This window comes from Balaenoptera physalus, assembly GCF_965194825.1.
Source record: "Balaenoptera physalus genome assembly, chromosome: 3".
Lineage (NCBI taxonomy): Eukaryota > Metazoa > Chordata > Mammalia > Artiodactyla > Balaenopteridae > Balaenoptera > Balaenoptera physalus.
In genome coordinates this window covers 53,787,497-53,815,027 of record NC_138890.1, presented here as the reverse complement: position 1 = coordinate 53,815,027, position 27,531 = coordinate 53,787,497, and the positions used below count along the sequence as shown (strand labels likewise).

General features: G+C 39.3%; 2 protein-coding genes across 11 annotated transcripts in view; one reads left to right on the top strand and one right to left on the bottom strand.

The window, feature by feature from the left end:
- The window catches only part of STK32A (serine/threonine kinase 32A), a 132,738-nt gene that overhangs the window by 21,960 nt on the left and 83,247 nt on the right, over positions 1-27,531 (top strand). For all 9 annotated transcript variants that reach the window (XM_082454249.1, XM_082454252.1, XM_082454253.1 and 6 more), the window contains 2 exons: positions 16,857-16,912; positions 17,968-18,119. In XM_082454249.1, the coding sequence (XP_082310375.1) occupies positions 16,857-16,912; positions 17,968-18,119 (208 nt within the window). The remainder of the gene's footprint in view (positions 1-16,856; positions 16,913-17,967; positions 18,120-27,531) is intronic.
- PPP2R2B (protein phosphatase 2 regulatory subunit Bbeta) overlaps positions 1-27,531 on the bottom strand; it is a 689,017-nt gene that overhangs the window by 593,894 nt on the left and 67,592 nt on the right. The gene's annotated exons all lie outside the window — the stretch shown is intronic.

Genomic DNA, 27,531 nt, shown 5'->3' with positions numbered 1-27,531 from the left:
CATTGTATGATACCTTGTAGAATCATTTTGATTTACTTTTATAAAATATTAAAGTCATTGTCACTTTGATAACTTCATTTTGTGTCCAGGGTATAACATACCAGGAAAAATGTTCTAAACTAAGGCTTGACTGAAGCATTAAAAAGAATTTCTGTTGAAGACTCAGGTTCCTAATTGGTAACTAGAATTGACTTGCTTGCTTTCCTCAGTGCGTTTCCACTGAAAACTATGGAGTCGAGGAGTCTGAAGTCAAGGTGTTGGCAGGGTCATGCCCCCTCTGGATTCTCTAGGGGAGGCTTCTGCCTTGCCTCTTCCGGCTTCTGGTGGCCCCCGGAGTTCTTTGGCTTGTGGCAGCACCACTGTAGTCTCTGACTCTGTCTTCATATGGTCTGTGTCTGTGTGCACGCTTCTCTCTTCTTACAAGGGTACCAGTCATATTGGTTTAGCGGCCTAGCCTACCTTACTCTGGTACAACCTCATCTTAACTAATTACATCTGCAACAACGTCATTCCCAAATAAGATCACATTCTTTGGTACTAGCGGTTGTGACTCCTGTGTATCTTTTTTGGGGGGACACTCAACTCATAACCTATACCCTTGGTTTGATTGCTAACTCCAGCCATTACTAGCTCTACGATCTTGAGCAAGTTACCTACTCTCTTAATGTTTTACTTGTGTTTTGGGGCTAATAAGAATTATATGAAATAATGCAAGGGAAATGCCTAGCACAGTGCTTCATATAGTAAGTGTTTGAAAGTGCTATCAGATTACCATTTGATTTGTGAACGGGGCTTATACTTAGGGTTTTATGTTAGGATTCTGGTTTAGAGGTAGTATCTCTGACTTAGAAGACATCTATTAATTGTTAACATGGGATCTATAAATAGGATTCTGAGGAACCCTGTGATTTATACCAAGACTAGTTTGTATGCTTGTGTTCTTTATTCTCCCTGGAAAAAGAGTCCACGTATTCACACAGGGAGTCCATGCCACCCCCTCAAGTTTAAGACTGTGCTTGTACTCATATTTAGCAATTCATGGTGAGGTTACAGGGAACCTTCAATACAGAAAACTTAGAGCTGAGTCAGAGAGACAGGTGGATGTCAGGTGGAATAAGAGAAACCAGTGCTCCCAGGAGTGTGTCTCAAAATGGGGTACTCTGCTTAGGTTATCTCACTTTATCCTCATCACAAATTATGAGGAACATATCAGCCACGCTGATCTCCAGAGCAAGGAGTGGAGACTCTGCAAGGTTAGAAAGTCTGCCCAGTTCACATGCTAGGAAGAGGCAGAGCAAGAACCCTCACCCACTTCTGGCTGCCTCCAGCCCAAGGAGACAGCTTTGCGCTGCACAGTATTTGCTCATCCTCTTCTAACTTGACTCTTAAAGTAATCCTGAGATAAATAAGAAAGCGGCGATGATTATCCCTTATTTGGATGAAAATACAAGTCTAAAGATGGTTTTAAAAAACACTAGCCAAGGGGACTTCCCTGGTCGTTCAGTGGGTAAAAACTCCACTTTCCCAATGCAGGGGGCCAAGGTTCGATCCCTGGTCGGGGAACTAGATCCCACATGCATGCTGCAACTAAGAGTCCGCATGCCACAACTAACACCAGGCGCAGCCAAAATTAATTAATTAATTTAAAAAACAAAAACGCTAACCAAGGTAACATAGCAAATAAATGATATATTGATGGCTATCTCTGATTCCCACTGTTAATTTCCACCTTCCAAAAATAATCAAAAATAGCTCGTTTACTGAGCACCTACTGTACTCTGGCTATATGCCTGCTTTACGTAATCTAATTTAGTTCCCACCGTAGCCCTGTGAGGTAGGTATCTATTTTAAGGATGAGAAAAAATGGAAGCAAGACTTCCAGGGAGAGATGGTGAGTGAAACACATTCTTCTCCTTCCATTCCCCGGGGAATCTGCAGTGTTACGTGTCTCTAGAAGTAGAGGTGAAAGGGGGGTGTTAAATAAGGAGGATTGCTTGGATATCTGTCTAAAAACTGGTCGGGTCCTTCTACCACTTTGTCAAAAGAAAGAAACTAGTCATCTGCTCTCCACACATCCACACTGTGGTTTAACCTCTGGAGAGGAAAATCCCTTAACGGGAAAGACCTGGCACACTGAGGGCCACCAGTGCCTTGTGGAGAATGGAGGAATTGGTTAAATGAATGCATGCTGGGGTGTGCAAGCCCTCAGCCCTCTTTCCCATTAGGCTCTGATAACACTGACACCAGGGGCCTCCCTCTCCAGACAAGACTTCAGGTAGTGTCTTTCCTGGAGCTTTTGACAACCCAAGAAGGAAGATTTAAAGTTAGTCGAGAGCTTCCCCGGTGGCGCAGTGGTTGAGAACCCGCCTGCCAATGCAGGGGACACGGGTTCGAGCCCTGGTCTGGGAGGATCCCACATTCCACGGAGCAACTGGGCCCGTAAGCCACAACTACTGGGCCTGCGCGTCTGGAGCCTGTGCTCCGCAACAAGAGAGGCCGCGAGAGTGAGAGGCCCGCGTACCACGATGAAGAGTGGCCCCCGCTTGCCGCAACTAGAGAAAGCCCTCGCACAGAAACGAAGACCCAACACAGCCAAAAAATTAATTAATTAATTAATTAAAAGCCAATGTTTAAAAAAAAAACGTTAGTCGACTTCAGAATTTTCTAACTCAACATGCTAGCCATTGTTTTCTGGAGTGAAGCCTGCTGTCGACAAGTTCCACCCTCATGCTTAGAACTTTCAGACAGGTGTTTAGGTCTCCACACTTAAAGATGAACAGACAACCAAGGATTTTCAGACATGTGGGAAAGGCTTCTAATAGGACTGAGGGATGCTGAAACACTTGGACAGAAAAAACAGCAAATTGACGAAAACTATCAGAGAGAGATGTGATATGGCGACCAAAAATTTATTTTGATGAAAAAAAAATAGGATACCAAGAGAGCAACATTCATAGACCAAAAATTAGTGTGAGGAAAAAAAATTATAGCAAAAATGGAAAAATTCCAAAGGTTCAGAAGACAGATTTAAGAAAATTTCCTAGAATAATGAACAGAGATAGAAAACAGAAGGGTAAGTACAAGAAAACTTAAGAGCCAGTCTAAGAGTTCTAGTTTTAAATAACAGCAGGTACAAAAATAGAGCAAGAGAAAATAAAAGGGAGGAAACCATCACTATATAATTTAAAGGAAAAAGAAAAGCCCAGAACTCTTCCAGATTGAATGAGCCTATCAAGTGCCCAGCATGACAAATAAAATAAGCCCATATAATCATAAAATTTCAAAACATTCAGCACAAATACACAGTCCCGCAAGGTTCCAGAGAAGAAAACTGTTACATCAGAGGGTCTGGCATCAAAATAGCTTTAGACGTAACAGCAACACAAAAAGCTAGAAATTAAGGAGAGCCAGGCCTCAAAATTTTGGAGGAAATTGAACCTAGAATTCAGTACTCAGCCAAACTTGCAATTGAGCGTGAGTAGAATAAAATATTTTGCATATATATAAGGCTTCAAAATTTTACCTCCCATGCAATCCTTCCTACAAAACTGTTGTAGAATGCACTCCACGAAAACAAGGGAATCAAACCAGAAAGAGGGAGACAGTGCATGCAATAAGCAGGGACTCCTTCGTGAAAGAGGAGTGAAGGAAATCCCTAGGACGACTGTGACAAGGAGCCCAAGAATGACCGCTGTGAAGCAAAAAGGATAAAGGGTCCAGATTGGAGGGCTCTGGTAGAGACATTTTCAGGAAGATGGCCTTGTCATTGATGCACTTGAACATGTTGAAAGGGAACTTAGACAACTAGAGAAGAGTTTGAGATTGAATTAGGAAAAAGGCTACAGGAAAGCAAACAAGTATAAACAAGACAGTTATTAACTCCAGGGAAAACCAAAAAAAACACGTGCAAGAAGGGAAAACCAGTTGTGGTTGACTACATGACTCAGGTGTGTGTACCATCTCCATACTCATAATCATGGAAATACTGAATACTGATCTAATTGAAATTATTTTATCAGATACAGCTATACTGTTTTAGAAAGATAGGAGCATGTTGGGGTAAGACCAAAAGACCAAGGAAGTGAGCTAAATGCCCACCTGCCACCTTGAAAATTCAGTTAAGGAATGCCTAAAACTGACAAGAAAAAAAAAGATACTATTTAGATGATACGGTCGAAACTACCGAACTTATTAACTCAAAGAAGCAAAAGTGTTAGCTTCTTGGCCAGAAGAGTTTGAAGCGTGAGACAAGTGGATCACAGGACTAACATCAGTGTTTAATGTAGATAGATATAGATACATACCTCTGATAAAAATAAAAATGTCTAGAAGATAGAAAAACAAATCAAAATAGTAATCACTGTTATCTTTAGATGATTTTGTTTTTCTTCTACTTTTCTGTATTTATGATAAAAGCATATTAGTTTTATATAAAAAATATTCATTATGAACAAGAAATTGAAACTCAGAAACGGCCAGTAAATTTCCTAATTCCATTTATCTTGTAAGTGGTGGATCTAGGATTCCAGTGCAATTCTGTCCGACTCAAATCATTTTTTATCTTTCATCAAAGCATTCCATCTTCACTAAAAACCAAGAAGCAAAATTGCCATGCCACAATACTTGCTCCCCTCTCCATAGAGCTACTTTCTATACCAAACACTTGATTGCTTTCATTTGTCTACTTATCTGCCTATGTATTTATTTATACTCATTTAATTCCGGCAAGATTAAAGAATGGATTCCAAAGATACATACACTATAGCAAAATAAAATAAAAGTGAAGCAGGGGCATTGTATTATCCAGGTTCTCACAAATACAACTGAATGAGTCATACTCAGTTTCCTGAGGATGTGACTTGATCCCAAGGTCCTTTTGTTTTTCCATCAGTGCCTAGCACAGTCCTGGGCACAGAGATGCTCAAAGAATATTGGTTGATTTGACTTGCTAGCATAGCTATGGCTTCTGGAGGAGTGAGTTGAACTTCTTTCCTCCTTGTTATGACTGACTTGAAAGGGTGTAAGTAGTTTTTTTGCTAACTGCCTCCATTTGGGAATACAGCATGATGACTAAACATTCACCTAATTAATGGAAAACTGGTAAAATCCACCAAAAGAACTATTTTTGACCAGCGCTTCAATTTTTTTCGGTCCTTTTCTTCCCTTTTTGGCAAATCATGCAGTGTCCATTCTTAAAAATAAATGGGCAAAGTGACAGCAGGAGGTATACGGAAGGTATGATGAGGTATATGGAAGACTAATTTAATGTGGGTACCTTCCAGTTGCCATAGTGAGATACACTTACTTCTGTTTGAAGATCATGCAGCAGTGACAAAAGCAATATCCTTTGACTCCTGCTGTTAATTATCCTTCAGTTCCTGGGGTTTTCATCCATGTCCTTGCTTAGCATAGTTGTTGGTTATGAGGTTGGTAGGGTGGAAGATAGCAGTTCAGAAAATGGCAGTTCTTGACACTTTTGGGCTCAAAGAATGAGTAAATCAATCCTTGAGGTGTTTAAGATATAAATCTAGTGCCTTCAGAGAAATCTGAAGTTGTCACCATTCAAATGGAGATTTTCTTTTTTAATTGCCTAGCTCATTAAGAAGCCTTTTGATAATAGGTCGTTGGTAAGACATTCCTTAGGAGCTACGCTACCCGTTTTATTAAAAAAAAATTTTTTTTTTAAATTTTTAATTGAAGTATAGTTGATTTACAATGTTGTGTGGAGGTACCAATTTTAAATGATGACATGCTAGGAAATAAACATGAAGAAAAATATCTTTAAAATGTTTCCTCCTAAGCTATTACATACTCTGTTAAACTTTGGTGATGGTACTTCCTCCACTTAATAAGTACTGATTATGCATGTGCTACATTCCCACCATGGTTGTAGGCAATGTAGATACCATAGTCAACGGGATGAGCCCGGTGTCTGCCTTCATAGAGGGTATATTCTTGGTACTGTTCATCCTGTGTGATGTCCCAACATCATTTTTCCTAATGTTTTGGCAAGAAAAGCATTGTTCTGGGCTGATACCACAGTGACTCATCCAGTAACAATAGCGAAAACAGTAATAATGATACTTTTATTGAGTTCTAACTAAAAACTCTTGATAAGCACCTTTGATATGCCTTATTTCACCTAGTCCTCCTAATAACCTTGGAAGGGATATTAAATGCAATCAGTTTTACAGAGGAGGAAATTTAAACTCAGAGAAGTTAACTAATTAAGTCCATAGCTAGTAAGCAGTGCAGCCAAAACCCAAACCCAGACTTTCATGCTCATAACCACCATATTGTATTGCAAAACTTCCAGGACTCATCTGTACTATTAAAATCACCAGACTTGGAGCCACACATAGTCGGTTTCAAGTCCAAGTACCACCCCTGGGAGATTTAACTTTTTTGGGTCTCTGTAACTCATCCACAAAGTAGCAGTAATATGACAACCTTATGGTGTTTTGGTAAGGATTAATTAGGATAATGTATATAAAGCACTGCATCAGTGCCTATACAATGGGTGTACATAATAGATAATGAGTATAATTATCAACTTTGACCTAAGATGTGGCACAGTGCAGGCAACAGAGGCCTATTAATTATTTATAGACACCATTATTAATTTGCTTCCAATTCATGGGGATGGGGGCAGAGGTAGAAGGGGAGGTCTGAGGCCTTGGAAATCAGGTTAAGTAAACTATTTATTGAGGGCCTCTTCACACTAGGGTTTGAGTCGCTCAGTAAGTACATCCACCCTGCCCTCCACTGCTTGGTCACCTGTTCAACTCTTACCCTTTCTGCGAGGCCCAAATGAAATGCTGCCCTTCCCTGAAGCTCTTTTCATCTCCTATAGTAGGAAGAAATTTCTCCCACCTTAGAACTCCCATGGTTTTTAGTGGACAAAACAGTGGTTCGTAAATAAAGCCCTGCAGACTGGTTCCGGGAAGTTTCCATCAAAATCCCCCTGGGAGTGGATTAAAATACAGATTCCTAGGTCCAGCCTCCAGAGTCTGATTCAGATGAGGCCCATGTATCTGCATCTTTAAAACAGTGTTTTGTGTGATTTTGGTGGGCAGACATATGTGGGAATCCCTGTAGGACAACATGAGGCGCTCAGTACATATGCATTCCTTTACATTGCAGTTGTTTATGTGTATGTTTCATTTCTTTTCCTTGGACATTATCTTTCTGATACTCCAATTCAATGTAGGGATAAAAATAAGAAAAAATAGAAAGAGGAAGTCCCTTGTAGCATTTTTCTCAGGTCCTAATCATCTCCTCTAAGATGTTCTGCTGCATTCCCTGGACAGCTGTTCCTGCTGTATGTTCCCATGACACTCTGATTTTCTCACTACAGCAGTGGAGCCTGTATTAGTTGGAACGTGAATGAGTTTTGCTAAAAACATAAAAATTTAAAAATTATTGGAAGAATATCAGGGTGCCTGCAGAGTAATCAAGATAGGCCCTATCTGAATAGAAAGCCGCACACTTTAATGCTATCAGGGATCCCTTTTTATCTTGCAAGTCTACTTTATTCCATGTGTTGGTTTCATTTCCTGGGACCTACTGACCTGCTTTTTCTCCATTTGGCCAGTTCCGTTCTCATGTTCAGAAAGCTTTGTGATAGCGGGGGAAGTGTGCATTTCCAGATCAGAAAACCCTGCATGCAGAGTATGTAGATTGGAATGGCTCAGGTCAGTCCCACTCCGAGCCCAGGGCTTCTGGCGAAGCGTGGGGGACATGAGTGACAGATACCAGTGACCGCACATGGTTGGTGGGATCAGTGTTGTAAGACAGGATCCATGAAAAAAAGATCTTGCTGACAAAGACAAGCCAGAAAGACGGACACTGTTGTGAGACAAGTCTTGCCCTGACTCTGTGCTGCATATACTACTTTCTCGGGTACAATTATCTACATTTAATGGGCTGCAGCAGAGAACAGCGTTTGCGGACAGCTCCGGACTCCACCCCTTGCAGCTGCCCCTGGCTTACGCTGTGGCCTTGAGAAAATTACTTAATTACACTGGGCTGCAGTTTGCTCAGCTTAAAAAATGGCAATAAGAGTAGTACTATTTCATCAGATTGATGGAAAATTGAGATAATATATCTATATAACATGCTTAGACTAATGCCTGATATTCCTTACAAAAATGTTAGATATTAGCTATTATTAATTATTCTGTTGTCCCACTAGACTGTCGGCCCCAGGAAGGAAGGCAACCTTGGCTTTCTTTCTCCCCAGCACAGAGCACAATGCCTGGTTGTTACTGCGTGAGCCATCAGTACAGCTTTGCTGTCGGTGAACGCAGATCACGTTCAGTGAGAAACACCTGCACCTTTACTTCACCTAAGTGTCTATTCTGCTGTAGTGGGGGGAGGGAGGGGGGAGGAATTACACACACTTAGCGCGCGCACACACACACACACACACACACACACACGCACACACACACACACACACTTCCTGAACTGGAGTGAAGAAGGGGCACATGGGGCCAGCTAAGCCATTACTGTCTCCATGTGGAATTGACTTTGCCTTTAGAGAACCACAGCCAACCCCAGTGTCATGTTTAAGCAACCAATGTGTGTAATGCATCAATTGGGACCAAATAGCACTGGAATTTAACATCATGCTGTATAAGTAAAGTGTTTACTAAATAAATTGCCAGCATAAGCAAGATATGGAGAGCCTGCTTCAAGAGGGTATTTCCCAAAGCACTTAAAAGTATCCACTTATTAACAATCACATTGGCATGATGGCATGCAAGGAAATGATTGATTGTTTTGGGTTTTAATTTAAGCAGTAGCAGGAGTTTTTAGAATTGTTGGAATTAGGAAATTTTTTTGTTCTGTGTATCTTGGATAGATATAACCTTAGAATAAATTATGTTGTATTTTAGAAATGTCAAAAGCTATTGATTTAAAATACAAGTACATGCTTTTAACAAAAAAAAATGCCTTTTTTAAAAAGACTTAAGTCCAGAGGGACAAAAAGGGAAAGATTGATACATTTGACCATATAAAATTTGACTATAAAATATAAATTTAACACTTAAGTTTTCTACCTTATTAAAAATGTTTTAAAGTCAAAAGCCAAATGGACAGCCTAGAAAAATATTTCCGAGATGTACTAAGAGAAAGCTAATTTACTTAACATTTTAAATGCATTTGCAAATCAATAAGAATAACTCATTAAAAACAGGCAAAATATATGAATAGGCAGTTCTTTGAAAAAATAAATGTACAGAGATATGAGACTTTACTCATTAAAGAAATACAGCTGACCTTTGAACAATTGTGTGGTCCACTAATTTTTTTCAATAAATACGTACTACAGTAACTACAGTAGTACACAATCTACCTTGGATTAAATCCGCAGATACGAAACCACAGGTATGGAGGGACCTCAGATTTGGAAGGCTGACTATAAATTACATGTGGATTTTTGCTGAGAGCAGCGTTGGCACCCCTAACCCCCTACAACTGTATAAAGTAAATAATTCAATTTTTTTTCACTTGTCAGATAAAGGACAGTTGATGTGACAGTGTTGGCAGGGAGGTGGACAAAATGTCACTTTTACACGTTGCTGGAAGGAGATTGGGTGCAACATCTTTGGAGGGCTGTTGACAATATCCATTAAATTGGAAAATCCACATAATCTTTGTCCCAGTAGTTCTACTTTTATAAAGTTAGCCTACAACACATGTACATAAGCTGATCAAGGATGTTTATGGTAGTATTGTAGGAAATAACAGGTAATTAAATCATCTTTGAAAGTCCATCAACAGGATAAATATTTTATGGTATATTTATGCAATGAAGTATAAAGGAGCTATTTAAAATAATTAGATATAGAGCTATATGTAATGGTATGAAAGGACAGAAGCAGTATAATTATGTAGAAAGGGCTTATAATCTCTGTTCCTACAAGAATGCTAGTACCTTGCTATTGCTGTCAACAGGGAATACATATAATATGCAGGAAAAAAATCTCTTAAAGGGTACAGAAGAAATGGTTAATAGTGGTTGCCTTCTAGGAATAGAACTAAAATTTTAGAGTGGGAAGAAGACTTAATTTTCTCTGAATAATTGTACTTTATCATTTGTAACTTTTAGCTTTCAGTGGGCCAGACATTATACTTCTGGTTTATAGCATCTCATCTTCAAAACCAATTAGCTCTGCTCTACAGATGGGGACCTTGTGATTTGAAAAGATGGAGTAACTTATCTAGGGTCCCACCGCTGGTGTCCTTGTTCTCTCATCAATAGAAAGGTTTACAGAAATATCAAGGAGTGCGGTTCTCAATAATCTCACGTATGTTCATGATTCCATACTTAGGAAGGCTGAAATATTTTTAAAGAAAAAATAAAATATTTTCCAAATATTTTTACCTCAAAATTAGAAAAAAGAATGGATTTTCTGCTTTACTTTCTAGAATGCTCTTCTCCCAAATTCCAAGTGTCAGGGTGGTATAACAAAGTCTAAAAAGTGTTTCCCCTTTTCTTTCCTTCAACACTGTTTATTGACCAGAATGTTTAGACTGGGGAGGTGGTAAGAGAAGTAGAACAAAGGAAATAAAGAGCATCAGGCCTGAATCCCACCATCAGTACGCTTCCGTTTAGGGAAAGACTTGGGAAAGCCTGACTTGTGATTCTAGAAGGATAGACAAAGAAGTCCCACCTTGCTTCCCCTGATTCTACCTCTGGAACGGGTGGACACACAGCAAGAATAACCTTAAGACAGCTATAGAGATTAAAAACGTGGGTGCAGGATCAGAAAGGTGTATATGAATTTACATGAAGGTGGACTTATTCTATCCGCTCCTCCACTCAAGTGTTGGGTGTGGCTTTGTGACAACAGTCAACTGCCGTCCCCTCAGTTGGTCTTACTGTCCGTGTGACTTATAAATTCAAGCCTACCAAAGAGCTGAGTGTGATTTTAGTGCTTAAACATTTGTTTTTCATACAATAGCCCCTAAATGCAATTCATTGTGTGCTCACACAAGGAAAACCAAACTGGATTGGACTTTGACAGACTGTCTTGGTCTTCAAATGGGGTACCTTCTCTGAGGATTTACATGTGTAGCGTTGACTGAATAGGTTTTGCCTTACTTTCTGACTTACGAACATGACCCCAAGATGAGTGAGTCACAATACTAGTTATAATCATGGCCAATTATTTAAGCTCTCTGAGGCTGAACACGCTTATCTGTAAAAGCCATAAGGTTATTGAGAGAATACAATGAGACATACAAAGGAAACATACATAAACAGACCTCTAATGCCTATAGAATTTCTGTGTCTGGTTGATTAGTGGAGAATGTGCACCTATCCAAAAGAAAAACTCTAAAATAAGTCCTTTTAAGATACTTAGTTTTAAAAATGAATAAAAATATTCCATGGATATCATAACGTTAGGATCTGTTCAGCTTTGTCTATTAACCCGATATACCTCCAGGCAGCCTTAAGAATACTGTGTGTACTGACATGACGGTTGCTAAGACTGGGGTGAGAAGACCTGTGTGAAAGCAAGACTCCGAGGCAGAGAGGAAGGTGCCGGAGGTTGAGCTGCTGTTGCCTGTTTGTTTCCCCGCGGGCCACATTCCCTGGCCCAGCCCCATCAGAGTAAGTGAGAACCAGATTCTGTCTCTCCCTACGCTCAACCATGACCTTCAAAACCCCACAAAGACCCAGGGTCTAACAGGGTCTCCAGGAGACCCTTTTTATCTTCTTGGCACCAGAGCTTCTCCAGGAACCAGAAGGAAACTTTTAGAACATGATACAAGGACAAGACACAAGAAGAAGCCCCAACAAAGGTTAACTTTGCTTCAGAGATTGAAGAACACACTGCTGCAAGGCCACCACACCACAGACTGCAAAGCCCAGATGTGTAGAAATGACACTGACAGCTGCCATTTACTTCCGTGTTACCTGCTAATATCCATGTGTCACGATAGCAGCTTACTGTGGTATTTGCTGGGAGCTCTGAATTAGCCTATTCCCTAAGCAGTAGTAGTAGTACTAGTAAAAGCAGTTTGTTCCAGTTCATATTCTAAGTACTTTACATATGTTGACTCATTTCATTTTGCTATAAACCCTATGATGGATATATTATTTTGATCCCTATTTTATCAATGAAGATACAGAGCATGGAAATAAATTGCCAGGAAAAAAAAAAAAAAGAAATTGCCAGGATTACACAAGTATTCATTGTAGGAGCTGGAATTTGAACTCAGGTAGTCTGTCTCCACAGACTGTGCTCTTAATCTCAGAGGCTGGCAAATTTTTTGTAAAGGGCCAGCTAGTAAATATTATCGATTTTCATACGGTCTCTGTTGCATATTCTTTATTGTTTTTTTTAAATCCTTTAAAAATGTAAAACCAATCTTAGCTCACAGGAGGCACAAATACAGGCAGCAGTCCCATTCTGGCTGTGGGCCATATGTAATCTGCTGGTTAACACTGCACAGATTGATCAAAGGTTTAAGCACACAGTGGGTGTGCTATTGCATACTCCCCTTAGGCAAATCCTATATGCCTATAATATAACTGGTTTTCTGTTGACAAAATAATCCACAGTTCTGACTTCATCTCTCTCTCTCATTTTGTCTGAATTGATGAGGTTTGGTTGCCTTTTCAATCAGCCTTCCTCCAAACTAGTGTTGCTGTTGTTGGACATTTAAGAAGGGACCGTAAGGATAGAATAAGAGCTTATTTTTCAGTCACTTTCAGTGTGTCATCGGCGTTCTCTCCAGGATGTATTATTATACAGGGAAGTGACCTTAGGCAATATGGCATTGGACTGGAGTTGGATCTTTCTTTGACTGACTAGAAACAAAGGCATAAATAAGATATAGTATCTCTAAAACCTTAAGGTTGCCACTTTTCTGGGACCTAACCTGACATTAATTAAGGCAGCTCTGCTAGTAGAAATTTATCAGCAACCTGGCGTCTAATCCTTTATCATTTTCATTAAAGCTTAAAGTGGCTTATAAAGAGACATGGTTCGTGAAATGGATTGATATCGCAATGGAACTTCCTGCTTTCTAGGTACCTGCTATATACTTGGAGATTCAAAACATCATCACAGGGCTTCCCTGATGGCACAGTGGTTGAGAATCTGCCTGCCAATGCAGGGGACACGGGTTCGAGCCCTGGTCTGGGAAGATTCCACATGCCACGGAGCAACTAGGCCCGTGAGCCACAACTACTGAGCCTGCGCGTCTGGAGCCTGTGCTCCGCAACAAGAGAGGCCACGATAGTGAGAGACCCGCGCACCGCGATGAAGAGTGGCCCCCGCTTGCCGCAACTAGAGAAAGTCCTCGCGCAGAAACGAAGACCCAGCACAGCCAAAAATAAAAATAAATAAATTAATTAAAAAGTAACATTAAAAAAAAAAACCATCATCACAGCATTATAGGCTAGGCTGCTAGTGAAGAAACCACTGTGAATCATTGGATTTGCCTAAAATGAAATAAATCTCGGTTATTTGTTTTTTTTAACACTTCTATAGTACATAATGCATAACTCAGCCTCATGTGATGAGTGTGAGGAAATCATTGCATTGGTTATTTCAGTTTGAAACTTAAGAAAAAACTTACAAAAGTGTTTTTCAAGTTATTTTGACCACAACTCATAGTAAAATATAGACTAAAAAAATTCTCATGATACAGTACACGTCTATCTACACACAGATGTACACTGAAACAAAAGTTTCAGAGTCAATACTACTCTAACTACATTTGAGACATTTCTGATATTTTATTATCTATTCTATTCCATTAAAATTTTTAATGTTCTTTATTACAACTAAATTTATTTCATAACTTATTAATGGGTCTTGACTCAGTTTGAAAAACACTTCCCTAGAAGACCCACATTCTCACACTGCTCTGGTTTACAAGAAGCAATTGTTTGGGGGTTCTTCTGTATCTTTACAGCTTACTTTATTTGCTGAGAACCAGATTTATGTGAGATTTACGTGTAAATCACTGTACCATGCTCTATGGGAAGTGCAAAGAGATGCCTTCAACTACCTCAAGCCAGGAATTTTCTGAGTTGCCAGGAAAACACAGGTGAACAAAGCAACATATAATCTCTGCCCTCATAGAGTTTATGATCTAGTGAATGAAAGACACTCAGAACTCAAGGAGTTTGGGAAGATAACATAGTCAAGTGAATGACTTAAGTAAGTAAACTGTTTTATTAGCATTTTTCTGGATAAAAAGTGTTTCCTTATCTAGCAGGGTCAGTCCCATTTTTACAGATGAGAAAATGGAGACTCAGAATCTGTCATTTAGGCTTAAAAACTTAAATATAAGACATGACACCATAAAACTCCTAGAATAGAACATAGGCAAAACATTCTCTGACATAAATTGTACCAATGTTTTCTTAGGTCAGTCTCCCAAAGCAATAGAAATAAGAGCAAAAATAAACAAATGGGACCTAATCAAATTTATAAGCCTTTGCACAGCAAAGGAAACCATAAACAAAAAGACAACCTATGGACTGGGAGAAAATATTTGCAAATGATGTGACAGACAAGGGCTTAATTTCCAAAATATACAAACAGCTCATACAACTCAACAACAAAAAAACCAAACAACCCAATCGAAAAATGGGCAGAAAACCTAAATAGACATTTCTCCAAAGAAGAAATACAGATGGTGAATAGGCACATGAAAAGATGCTCAACATCACTAATTATTAGAGAAGTGCAAGTCAAAACTGCAGTGAGGTACCACCTCACACCAGTCAGAAAGGACATCATTACAAATGCTGGAAAGGGTGTGGAGAAAAGGGAACCCTCTTACACTGTTGGTGGGAATGTAAATTGGTGCAGCCACTATGGAAAACAGTATGGTGGTTCCTCATAAAACTAAAAATAGAGTTGCCATATGATCCAGCAATCCCACTCCTGGGCATATAGCCAGACAAAACTATAATTCAAAAAGATACGTGCACCCCTATGTTCATAGCCGCATTATTTACAATAGCCAAGACATGGAAGCAACCTAAATGTCCATCAACAGAGGAATGGATAAAGAAGACATGGTATATATACAATGGAATATTACTCAGACATAAAAAAGAATGAAATAATGCCATTTGCAGCAACATGGATGGACCTAGAGATTATCATACTAAGTGAAGTAAGCCAGACAGAGAAAGACAAATATCATATGATATCACTTATATGTGGAATCTAAAAAAAATGATACAAATGAACTTATCTATGAGACAGAAAAGACTCAGTTCTAGAGAACAGACTTGTGGTTGCCAAGGGTAAGGGGTGAGTGGGGGAGGGAAGGACTGGGAGTTCGTGATTAGGAGATGCAAACTATTATATATAGGATGGATAAGCAACAAGGTCCTACTGTATAGCACAGGGAACTGTATTCAATATCCTGTGATAAACCATAATGGAAAAGAAAATATGAAAAAGAATATACATATATGTATAACTGAATCACTTTACAGGAGAAATTAACATAACATTGTAAATCAACTATACTTCAATAAAATTAAAAAAAAGAATCTGTCATTTACCAGAATTACATCATTGTTTTCAGGCCAAATCCAGGATTATTTGTAATAGACATGCTGCCTCACATGATTAAATGTTTGTTTTTGTTTTTTTTTCTGAAATAAAATGAGTTGGGAGTTTAGAAGAAGTGATGATTAAGTCACATTATAAAAATGCTTTAACCTTGAGAAAGCTTGGAAGATGAGAGCTCCCATTACTCGTCTCTCTTTCCTTCAGAAGGAGCTAATCTGATCATTTTTTTTGAAATCGACAAATTATGTCTTTTAAAGAGAAGAATGGCACCTTCTTGTATTTTGCAATCTTTTCTGATTAAATTCTTAAAATCCCTCATTTGGAATTTTACTCATCTAAATCCTTATTTCAAAAATCAGGAAAGAAAGTGGGACATTTTCTGAAGATCATCAAGGCAGGGAACCAAAGAATGTCACCTGTCTGGGAGAATCTATGCTTTGTTCTTCTCTTCACCAAGCATTTCTTGAGCATTGACCCAAGAGACCATGCTATCTATAAACTAAACATCTACTGCTTCTGACTCCTAGGAGTGAACATGTTATTATTTTTTAATTGATGTATAGTTGATTTAAAATGTATTAGTTTCAGGTGTACAGCATAGTGATTCAATATTTTTATAGATTATATTCCATTTAAAGTTTAGGAGTGGAAATTTTTAAATGGCAGATGGAAAAGATCATCTCAACTTCAAATGAAGTATATAAAATAGACTTTTATACTCATAATCATCCTCATCTCTCAGATATCTGTGCCTTGGGGATCAACTCATTCTATAAACTTACATGTGTAATAGTTTCTTACTTGGGAAAATTGAGATCATTGAGATACACGAAAGAGTGGTTTTAGTGAGAAAACAGACAAGGAGAAGATTTTTAAAGGGCCAACCCTTAGTAGAACTGTATGCACAGAGGACCAGGTCTCTGGCCACCTATGTGAAACGCTCTGTTATATCCACTTAGAGCCCAACAACTTCTATCTTTCTTAACATTCACCAAGAGTTTTAATTTTCCACTCATTTTGTGACTATTTAATCCATAAGAGTTTCTCTGTGGAGCCCTCACTAGACTACAGTCTCCATAAAAGTAGAGATTTTATTTCTACTCTATTACTACTATATCCCCCAGTACTAAGCAATGTGATTAAGTGTTAAATGTCTATTGGATGAATGAATGGTCATGTTAAGGAATGTTGTTTTAAATAAAGTACTTAGGTTTAGTTCAATCTTTATATATTATTCATTAGCTACTAAAAGAGCACCTGAATCACTCGATGTTCTTTCTGTTTGTTTTACAGTCAACTTTGACCACTTTGAAATTTTAAGAGCCATTGGAAAAGGCAGTTTTGGGAAGGTGAGAACAAAAATGATTAACCAATAATGGGGTATGTAGCTCAGAGAACAGAGAGCCCAAGAAGGTTCAGATTAGTTACTGGGACCACAGTAATTGATAATTCAGAGATGTTTTTATAATGGGTTTTTATAAAATTATTGCCACAGTTTGAGCAAAGTATGAGACAGGCAGCTACATAATGAACATGTATGTTCTCAGAATTATCTCAAAGTCAAATCAGTTTACTCACTAGAGTTTGAGGCTTTCTCTACACTAATGGGGAGAGTAAAATTTCATAATCATTTGCAAGTTGTACCAGTACATTCAGTAACAGTTGTCTTGTCAGTATAAGAATTAAATCTTTTCATGTGGGAAAGAAGCCACCTGATTTCTGTTTTCCCCAATTGTACCACAGTTTTATTTTTAAAAACCTACCATAAAAAACCTACACATTCAGTCCAATTCTTTGTAAGGATCTTCTAGATTCATATCCTGATTACTGTTGTGTCTTGTGGAAACATACTTTAACAGAATATCTCATATTTCATAGTGAACTTGCATTTTAGAATCATCTGCTGTCGACTTTATCAGGCATTATATGAACCCCTAAAAGAATTTCAAAAACATGCACATCATGCTTAGTGTTTTTCCCCATGCCTCAGGTCCTTTTTGGTTGTATCACCTATGGCTGTCAACAGAAATTCTTGCACAATATTGTTCATCTTGACAGTTTAGTCATGCCTATTTTGGTCACTAAAAAGCAGAATAAGGATGTTGTTAGTTATTGGAAGATTCCTGACATGGAGGCAGCTATTTTCCCCAAAATGCGGTCTTAAAAATCCCCGAAAGCTGAAACAGGCAAACTTGTTTGAGAAGGCAGAGATTTAGAAACTGACTTGGTACAGGGGAAGAAAATGAAATTTTTTTACTCTGAAATCAGAGCTAAGCGGCAACTTTAACATCAGAGACTTTGCAAGTGATGGGGCCTCCATGCTGTGATAAACGGTCTTGTTCTGTCTCATTCCCATGATCCATCATCTCCCTAATCACTTTCTCACTCTGGTTGGCACCGTTAGGTCTGCATCGTACAGAAGAATGATACCAAGAAGATGTATGCGATGAAGTACATGAACAAACAAAAGTGTGTGGAGCGCAATGAAGTGAGGAATGTCTTCAAGGAGCTCCAGATCATGCAAGGGCTGGAGCATCCTTTCCTGGTTAATTTGTGGTAAGTGGTTTTCTTGGACCTTCACCCCCAAATCCTGTTACATAAACACATCCTGATTTCTACGTGTGCATTGGCAAAACCCTCACTGGGATCTTCCTTGGGACTTTCGTTCGCCTTGGTTTCTTTGACTTTATAAAGAAACAAAAATGTTACATTATCACCAGTAAATACTGCTCAGTTCAGTTGCCATATTTCCCCTTGTCCTTGAGGTCAGTAATTTTTTTTAAAGCATTGTCATTCAATAGTCTGGCAGGGAATGAGTTCAGATGTCTTCTCACTCATTAGGTCTTTTTCCCCCTTACTTGTGGGGCAGGGACTTGGAGTGCAAAGTATGGCATCACTGGCAGAAGATGAGGTTGACTGTTAGGACTTGTACACTTTCTCCTTAAAGTGATTGACAATCAACCTGATTTCCTTGCAGCATACTTCTTAAGCAGCCACATATATACCTGTGAGTTGGAAAAGGACGGGTGCTGCCTTTCTCACCAAACAGGCTTTAACACAACCGGAGCTAATTTATGTCAGTAGCTAGACATTAAATGACTGATCTGCTCTTAAAGCCATTATCATAATCCAAGCCTTAGAAGACCGGCGGAGATGCTTGCATTATCTATTACTTCCTGCTCTCTTCTTACCCATGGAGGTCTTTATGTGGCTGGCTAGTTTTGCCCTACATTTTAATGCATCCATTATGTTAAGAGTCAGTTCTTAAAGCTAATTCAGTATGACTGTTATTTAAATATGTATACCAAGCAGTTCTTACTTACTAGCAAAGGGGAAAAAAAAAAAGAGATCTCTATTCAGAGAATACTAATGGAAAAATCATCAAAATGTCACTGTGTGTTTAGGGAGATTCTCTGGAGGAATCAGTGCATAAAACCTGTCTCCCTCCATCTTTAATTAATATAGTTCACTTAATACACAATTTGCTTGAAGACTCTATGCCACAGTTGAAAAGAAGATGGTTCTGTGTGACTTGGAAATAGGTCTATTAGAGTTTATGCACTCTTCAGACATGGGGAAGCTCATTTTGGCCCAGCCTCGGTGTATTTAATCGGTATTTTACAATGGCCTATTCACAATGCTGCCGTGTAAAGAGTTAAATGGACGCAGCTCTTTCTTCCCCATCCTTAGCAATCATCAAATTGCCTTTTTTCCCCTCTCTTCACAATGATGATCCTCCCTTTGTTCAAACTCACATTGTCCTCCTTCAAAAGTTCAACCAACTACTTTTCTTCTTTTAAGACCAGGAACCCTTTGTAAGGGCACATTTAGCATTTTGCCCTCTCGTGCTTGTCTGTCATCCCTGAGGAGGCCATGTTGATTTCATTCTATTCCCCCTTTTTTTTTAATAACATGAGTGTTGTGAGACTTTAAGCTGGCCAAAGAGTATAGATTTTGCTACTTGCTCACTTGGTTTCATTCCAGACATCATTCTCTTGTCTGTGCATGCTGACTTGGTGATAACAGGACATATATCCTATTCTACCCTTCTTCTCACTTCTGACACTGAATCTTACAGTGGAACCCTGGGCACCATTAACACCGATAGAAGAGAGAGAAGAGACAGCTCCACCCCCATGATTCAGTACCACATTCAGAACGGGAAACTGATAAGGGGCATTCCTAAAGGTACAGCAGAAACCCCTTTGTCTTTCAGACCTTGAGATGAAAGTCTTCAGACTTCAGCATCTTTATTCCTTCTAATAAATGCTTTCTGCCTTACTCAGTGCAGCATAGTAAATATAAGTGATCTTTCCACAACTATTAAGCACCTTGCAATGCTTCAGGAGGTGTGGCTGTGAGTAATTTACTTTATCATTTTTGAGTCCCATTGTTATAAGATATGCTTAATGTGTGTAATTTGGGTTGTTTCTATGAGTGAAGTATGATCAAGTGCTCTGCCCGGTGCCCAGCACATAGTAAGCATCTTACAAATGGTAGCTCTTAATTTCCTTGCTCCATTAAGGCATAGCATTCTCAAGTGCCCATCACTGGTGGCCAGTATGGAACCCCAAAAGACAAATCTGAAGGGTGCTTGGTCCCAAGGCATCCTGGCAAGTTGTGTGTGGTGAAGGAAGGGGGGAAGAGTCTTCAACTCATTCCCTGTAAGAGCTTATGTTTGTTTTGTCTTCCACCTGCATTCTGCAAATCAAAGAAAAGATTCCCTGTGTATTATGTACAGTTTAAGCAAGATTTTTCTATCCTGGGTTTAACTAGACTGAGCTTTATATCCCCAAAACTTCAGGAGCCGATTTTCTTAAGAAGCATTTTATGATTAACAAAATAATAGCAATATTTTTTAGAACTCTTCGGTACCCATTCATGTACTCTATTTTGCTGATATGTTGTGTAGGCCTGCCAATATTGCTTTTAATAATAATCTTCTCATGGATGCTCAAAATGTCCTCTGGGGATGTGTTCAGAAAATTCTGGTTTTCAGGATGAAGGAAAACACAAATTGTTTCTCGTTCAAGCAGGTTTTACACTAATGTTAAAAAGTCGGTTTATGAATATATTGGTATAAACACATACACATATGATCTTTGAAAACTTTTCTGCTCATTGCAAGTTGAAAAACAGAAAATCACAGAGAAATGAAAATTCTCCAATAATCCTATCACCTTGAAACCACTCCTAACGGTGTGTACTTTCCAGTAAAATGTCTGCATCTGATTATGCATGGGTCCCATTCATTCCTTCATTCACGTATGTATTTCCTGAGCATCACAATTTATAATCAGGGTTGCCAGATAAAATACAGGATGCATAATTAGATTTGAATTTCAGATAAGTAACCGATAACTTTTAGTAGATGTCCCAAGTATCACACAGGACATATTTTAACTGAAAATTACTCACTGTGTGAATTTCTAATGTGTGGGCATCTTGTATTTTTATTTGCTCAACCTGGGGACCCTAATTGTAACAGAGACCCGTATCGTGGGGATGCAGTAGTGAGCAGAAAGAGACAGAGGCCCTGATGTGTCCCACATCACCATAGCCGTGAGAGGCTTTTATTAGTCAAATAGCACATGAGGGGCTTCCCTGGTGGTGCAGTGGTTGAGAGTCTGCCTGCCGATGCAGGGGACACGGGTTCGAGCCCTGGTTTGGGAAGATCCCACACGCCGCGGAGCAACTGGGCCCGTGAGCCACAATTACTGATCCTGCGCGTCTGGAGCCTGTGCTCCGCAACAAGAGAGGCCCTCGCACCGCGATGAAGAGTGGCCCCCACCTGCCGCAACTAGAGAAAGCCCTCACAGAAACGAAGACCCAACACAGCCATAAATAAACAAATAAATAAATAAAAATAAAAAAAAATAATCGAGTGTTAGAGCGAGCACTGCTTAGTATCGTTTCGATTAGTTAAAAAAAAAAAAAAAATAGCACACGAATATATCAACCCTGAGAAGTGCATGAAGGAACTAAGGAGAAAGAGGGGTGTGGGCGGCGTGTGTTTTGAGGGTTTTCAGGGAAGGAAGGTCCCTAGTCTGGGAGCATCAGTGTTAAGGGTGGAAGCACCTTCTGAATTAAAATTCAGCCTCTCCAGCCTCCACAGACCTGGCCCGACTCAGAACACAGTTATCAGATAAAGGCCACGTTATAAAGTGAAGGCTGCCTGACAGGGCTGGCATCCAAGAAAAGCAAATACAATCTTCCTGCGAGCCCCTCCCTGAGGGCCTCTAACAAAGCCCTGGCAACCCACAGCCCGCAAAACAATCGCCCCAGTCCTGCCCAGCACAGCCGATCCCCAGGTGGCTTTTGTTCATTGAGATTAAGCCTGCAGCTGCGCACAGCCACTCAGGGCTCCGAGCTCTCCTCGCTCTCTTCCTCCCGTCCTGTGAACCCCAAGGGTCCTCCTGTGATTTCAGGAAATGAGGAGATGCGATTGTCTGTGTTCAATGAAAGGGACCATTGGTACTGGGAGTGCGAAAAGGGAGCCCCGTGAGATGGCTTAACACAGTCACATAAATGCGTTCCCTGGAAGCAACCTCTATCATCTGTGACTGAGAGAGCCAGCACCTCTTCACGGAATCAGAGACCTTTGAGAACTCAGGGTAGATTTCAGAGTCCCAGCATCAACCATAATAGCTTCTATTACTTTGGGTTTTACATATATGTTCTCATGCATTCATCCCAACAACCTACGTGGATAGGGATTATTCTTCCCATTTTACACCTGAAGAAACTGAGGCTCAGAGAGGTTACACCATTTCCCCGGAGTCACACAGCCAGGACTCAAACCCAGGAATCCTGATTTCAGACCCTGCTCTTCCTGCCCTACTCTCCCCTCCCCCACAGATGTCTCGTGAGACTCTCTTACAAAATACGTACAGAAATGCAATTTATTTTGCTGATCTTTCTCCACACCCCACCAGAACACAAACTCCATGACGCAGATATGTTGGTATCTTTTGTTTACTGCCTCACTCTCCAGCTCCTACAACAGTGCCCAGCTCACAGAAAGGGCTCAATAAATATATGTTGAATGAATGAATGAACAAACGAAGTGAATTAGCAGTGGGACTAGTCTTCTGGCTCCTGGTTTTTTGCTCTTTGCCCATCATACCTCTGCCGCCTCTTGCACACTCACAAACGGCCCCATATAATCATGCCCATTCCAGATTCTTTGTAGGCCCTGAGGTCAGAGGGACCCGAGTTTGAATCCCTGTTTCGCCACTTGCTAACTGTGTAAATGAAGCAAGTTACATTATGTGTTTTCCTTGGTTTCCTCGTCTATAATTGGGAATAACAGCAATATCCATAGCAGAAGGTACTGCTACGAATAAGAACATGTATATAAAGCATCTCAAACACAGTAGATGCTTAATAAATGATGGCTTTAAACAAGCAACTCTGAGGCCCCTCCCACAAATGACATGACCCCCTGCCCCCATAGCCAGAGATGATTCTAAAGATTCTTAGGTGGACAAATGCACCTGAACTTGAGCTGGCTTGGGCATTAGAAAGTCTTTTGTTCTAAAATTTTAACTCAAACAATTTCTTTGAATCTAAAATAAATGGCTTGGTATAAAATAAGGAAATACAGAGTGTTCTAATGAAAATAATAAATACCCATATATCGTCACTCAGAATAACTGTTGTAATAGTTTCCTATTGCTGCTTTAACAAATTACCACACACACAAAACAACAGCAACAAATTACCGCAAACTTAGTGGTTTAAAACAACAGGAATTGAAGTAGCTGAGGTTAAAGCTATTTTCAAAATATACTGAAAACATTATTTTCCTTTTGCCCTGCGTGGTTATTTGCACTGAAACTTCACAAACAGACAAAACTAATCAGAACAATGATTACCTATGGAATGTAGAGATTAACTAGAAGGTTGCATGTGGAAAACTTAGGCAGTAATTGAAAGATTCCATTATCTTTACTGTGGCGTCGCTCATAGGAGAGTATATATTTGTAAAAATTCATTACATTTTATACTTAATATCTGTGCATTTCACTATAATTTTCCCTCATTAAAAGAATATGGAAAATTTTTTTAAAACACAGACGTATTATATTACAATTCTGGAGGTCAGAAGTGCAAAATCAGTCTTCCTGAGCTAAAACCAAGCTATCAGCAGGGCTGGGTTCCTTCTGAAGGCTCTAGGGGGAGGACTTGTTTCCTTACCTTTTCCAGCTTCTCTGGGCTGCCTGCATGCCTTGGTTCATGGCTCCTTCCTCCATCTTCAAACCTCTCTCTGACTTTCTGCCTTCCTCTTCCATCTTTTAAAGACTCCTGTGATTGCATTGGGCCCACCTGGTGAGGATGATTCTTGACCAAGCTCTAGCCAGTTTCCACTGGGCCCTCTTCTCAGCTAGGCCTCAACCCTACCCAATAAAGACTTTAACAAAACACTAACATCCTTTATAACAGCTCAAGGCCTCATCCTAGGATGACCCTAGCCCGCTTATAGTGCTTGCTTGAGAAAACTCAAGGCTGGAGAAAAATCTACTGTTTGTTCCACCAACACCTGAAGATAGGGCCCCTGTCTCCCAGCCACTGCGGAAGGGGAGGAGCCCAACTTCCATACACGGCTTCAGTTAACAAACCAGGAGGGTTTCACATGGACCCAACCCTACCTTCCCAGTTTTTGTAAGTTTTCACTTTCCTGGCTCTTCTGAGCCCCCGCTCACCACCCTCTCTATTCCCTATTTAACGAATCAAAGTTGAGTTCAGTTCACAACTGGACTCTTTCTATTGCAGTAGGATATTACAGAGTAAACTCTCTCCTTACTACTTTAACCAGCGTCAGCTTTGTTAACTTAGGAAGAGATGTGATTAAATTAAGGATCTTGAGAAGGGGAGATTATCCTGAATGATCCAGTGTTGTCATAGGAAGAAGTTGTCCCTGATGAACTTGGATAGTTGGGGAAGGAGGAAGCAGTCCCTGAAGAAGAACTTGGCAGAGAAGAGTCTTATCGTGTGGCCAATACATAGTACTTGTTCCATATAGTTGTTGACTGACTGACTGTTGGGCTAATGGCCAAGAAACTGGATCTTTATAATGCAAACTTATTCATTTATTCCTCAATATTACAAAGGATTCCTTAGAAATTCATTGGAAGAATATGTGGTAGCTTATATAGTATCAGAAGTAAAGCTTGAAGAAGTAGGTCTCAGGAGGGTGAGGGACAAAGGCAGTTCTGGGACTCTAGGTAGCAGGTAGTAATGGACAGGCCCTTAAGGCTATCTCAGCTGGGATGAATCAGCCCCAGCCAATTTTGTAACCTTGCATCACAGACTCAACGTTCAAAGTCCTGGGAGGGAATCCAATTGGCCTTGCTCAGAAACATGCCTACCCCTTGGCTAGAAGAAAGAGTGAAACAATAATAACTCCTAGATTGTTGGCCGGAGAAACTGGGTGAATAATTGTGTCATTCACTGAAGAGGAGCAGATTCATTGTCAAAATCAAGAACTCTCTTTAATTAACAAGAACTCTCTGTTAATTTTGAGCCGCATCTTAGTCATCCATATAAAGCTGTTGAATAGGCAATGAGTCTGGTGCTCAGAAGAGAAATCCAGAGTCAAAGGAGAAGTCCCACAAAACACGAATATGGGAATCATTGGCTTATAGGTGCTATTTAAATCAGAGACTTGAAGGAAGCACCTTTGGAGAGAGATTACATAAAAGAAAAGGGCTGAGGACTCAAGACCTAGAGCATTTAATACAGTAGTTCTGACAGAGGAGGAAGACTCAGGGAACTAGACAAAGAAGGTTCTCCCAGGAACCTAGCCAACAAGCTAGGGGTAAATCCGGAGAGAATCCTAGAATCAAGAAAGGAAAGTGTTTCAGAAAAGAAAGCATGTAAACCATTTCAAGTGCTGCAGAGAAGTCAAGAATAAGGAGACAACTGCCCACTGACTTGGGAAGGGATAGATGTGGTGACCTTGATGTGAGCCAACTCCAAATGGCTGGACAAAAGGTGGAAGGGAGTGGCTTGATCAGAGCATGGGACTGAGTAATTTTCTTTTTGGAGGGTGGAGTGCAAAGTGGTTTTGTTGTGTTTTGAGATTAATCCATGCTGTCACAAATAGCAATAGTGTATTGTCATTTCTCTATCATAGTCCATTGTATGACTATCCCATGACTTATTTATACATCTTACTATTTTTTTTATTATGCAACACAATTTTTAATTGAAGTATAGGTGATGTACAGTGTTGTGTTATATATATATATATCCTTTTTCAGATTCTTTTCCCTTATAGGTTATTACAAAATATTGAGTAATAGTTCCCTGTGCTCTACAGTAGGTCCTTGTTGGTTGTCTATTTTATATATAGTAGTGTGTGTATGTACATCTTATTATTGATGGATGTTTGGGTTGTTTCCAGTTTGAAACTTCTACAAATAGTCCTGCTGTTAACATTCTTCTTTGTATCTTTTGGTAAACAAAAGTACACACATTTGGGGGCAATAAAACCTAGGAATTAAATCACTGGATCCTAAGATTTATGTAGGTTTACCTGGCAAACAGTTTTCCAAAGAAGTTGTACCAATTTATATTCACATCAGCAAGATGTGAGAATTCAAGTTACTCTAAAACCTCACCAACACTTGGTATTGTCAGTTTCTTTACATACAGGTGTTCCAGTAAATGTGTAATTGTATCTCATTTGGTTTCGGACTGAGTTTCCCTGGTGACTTAGAGTTTGGGAACATTTTTATATGCTTATTGGCCATTGGGAATCCTCTTTTGAGAAGTGCTTGAGTTTTTGGTCCATCTTTTTATGGTTTGCCTCTTTTTCTCATTGATCCATAGAAGTTCTTTATATATTCTGTAAACAAGTCTTTTTGAGGACGTAAATTATTTGCCCAATCTGTGACTTACCTTTTCACTCTATAATGATGTTTTTTAAAATAATCATTAAAGCTTGAATTTAAATGTGGTATAATTTATCAACCTTTTCCTTTATGGGTAGTGCTTTCTGTGTCATGTTTAGGTAATCTTTGCCCATACCAATGTGAAAATATCTATCCTGTTTCCTAGAAGCTTTGTTGTTTTAGCTTTTACATTTAGATCTATATTCCAGGACCAAGATTCACTTTCTTTCCCCATATGGCTATCTAATTAACCCAACACCATTTATTGGAGCTTTTATGTTTTCCTTCATGCATCACAGTAACACATTTGTTATTAGTCATCATATACGTGTGGGTTTCCAGACTTTGTTCTATTGATCTACTTGTGTACCTTGACACATTTATCACACTACCCTAAGTACTACAGCTTCAGACTGGTAAAAGAATTCAGTAACATAATTCTCCTTCTTGATTATCTTGATTACAGTTGGACCTTTTCAATTCCATATAAATTTCATAATCAGCTTGTCAATTTGTATTTTAAAGCTGCTGGTATTTATATTGGGTTACATTGAATTTATAGACTAGTTCAGGGAGAATTAAAATATTTGAAAACTATTAAACCTTCCAATTTATCAAATACACACACACACACACATAATTAAGGTATCCCTTAATTTCTGTCTTTAGTTTTAGTTTTTAGCGTAGAGTTCTAGCATATTTGTCTTTAGATTTATTTCTAGGTATTTAATGTTTTAAAATTATTATAAATAGTAATTATTTATCAAAATTTAATTTTCTAGTAGTTTGTTGCTTGTTTACCAAAATACAATTGATTTTCAATATTGATTTTATGTCCAATGACCTTGTTAAATTCTCTTATTCTTTCTACCAGTAGGCCTGTAGATTCTTTTGGATCTTCAGTATTTACAATCATGTCATTAACTAACAGTGACAGTATTAGTTCTTCTTTTCCAATCTTCTTACCTTTTACTTTCGTGCCCATTGTATTTGCATTGAGAACAATGTCGAATATAGTGGACATCCTTATGTGTTTGTCCTGATTTCATGGGGAAGGTTTTAGGGATTTC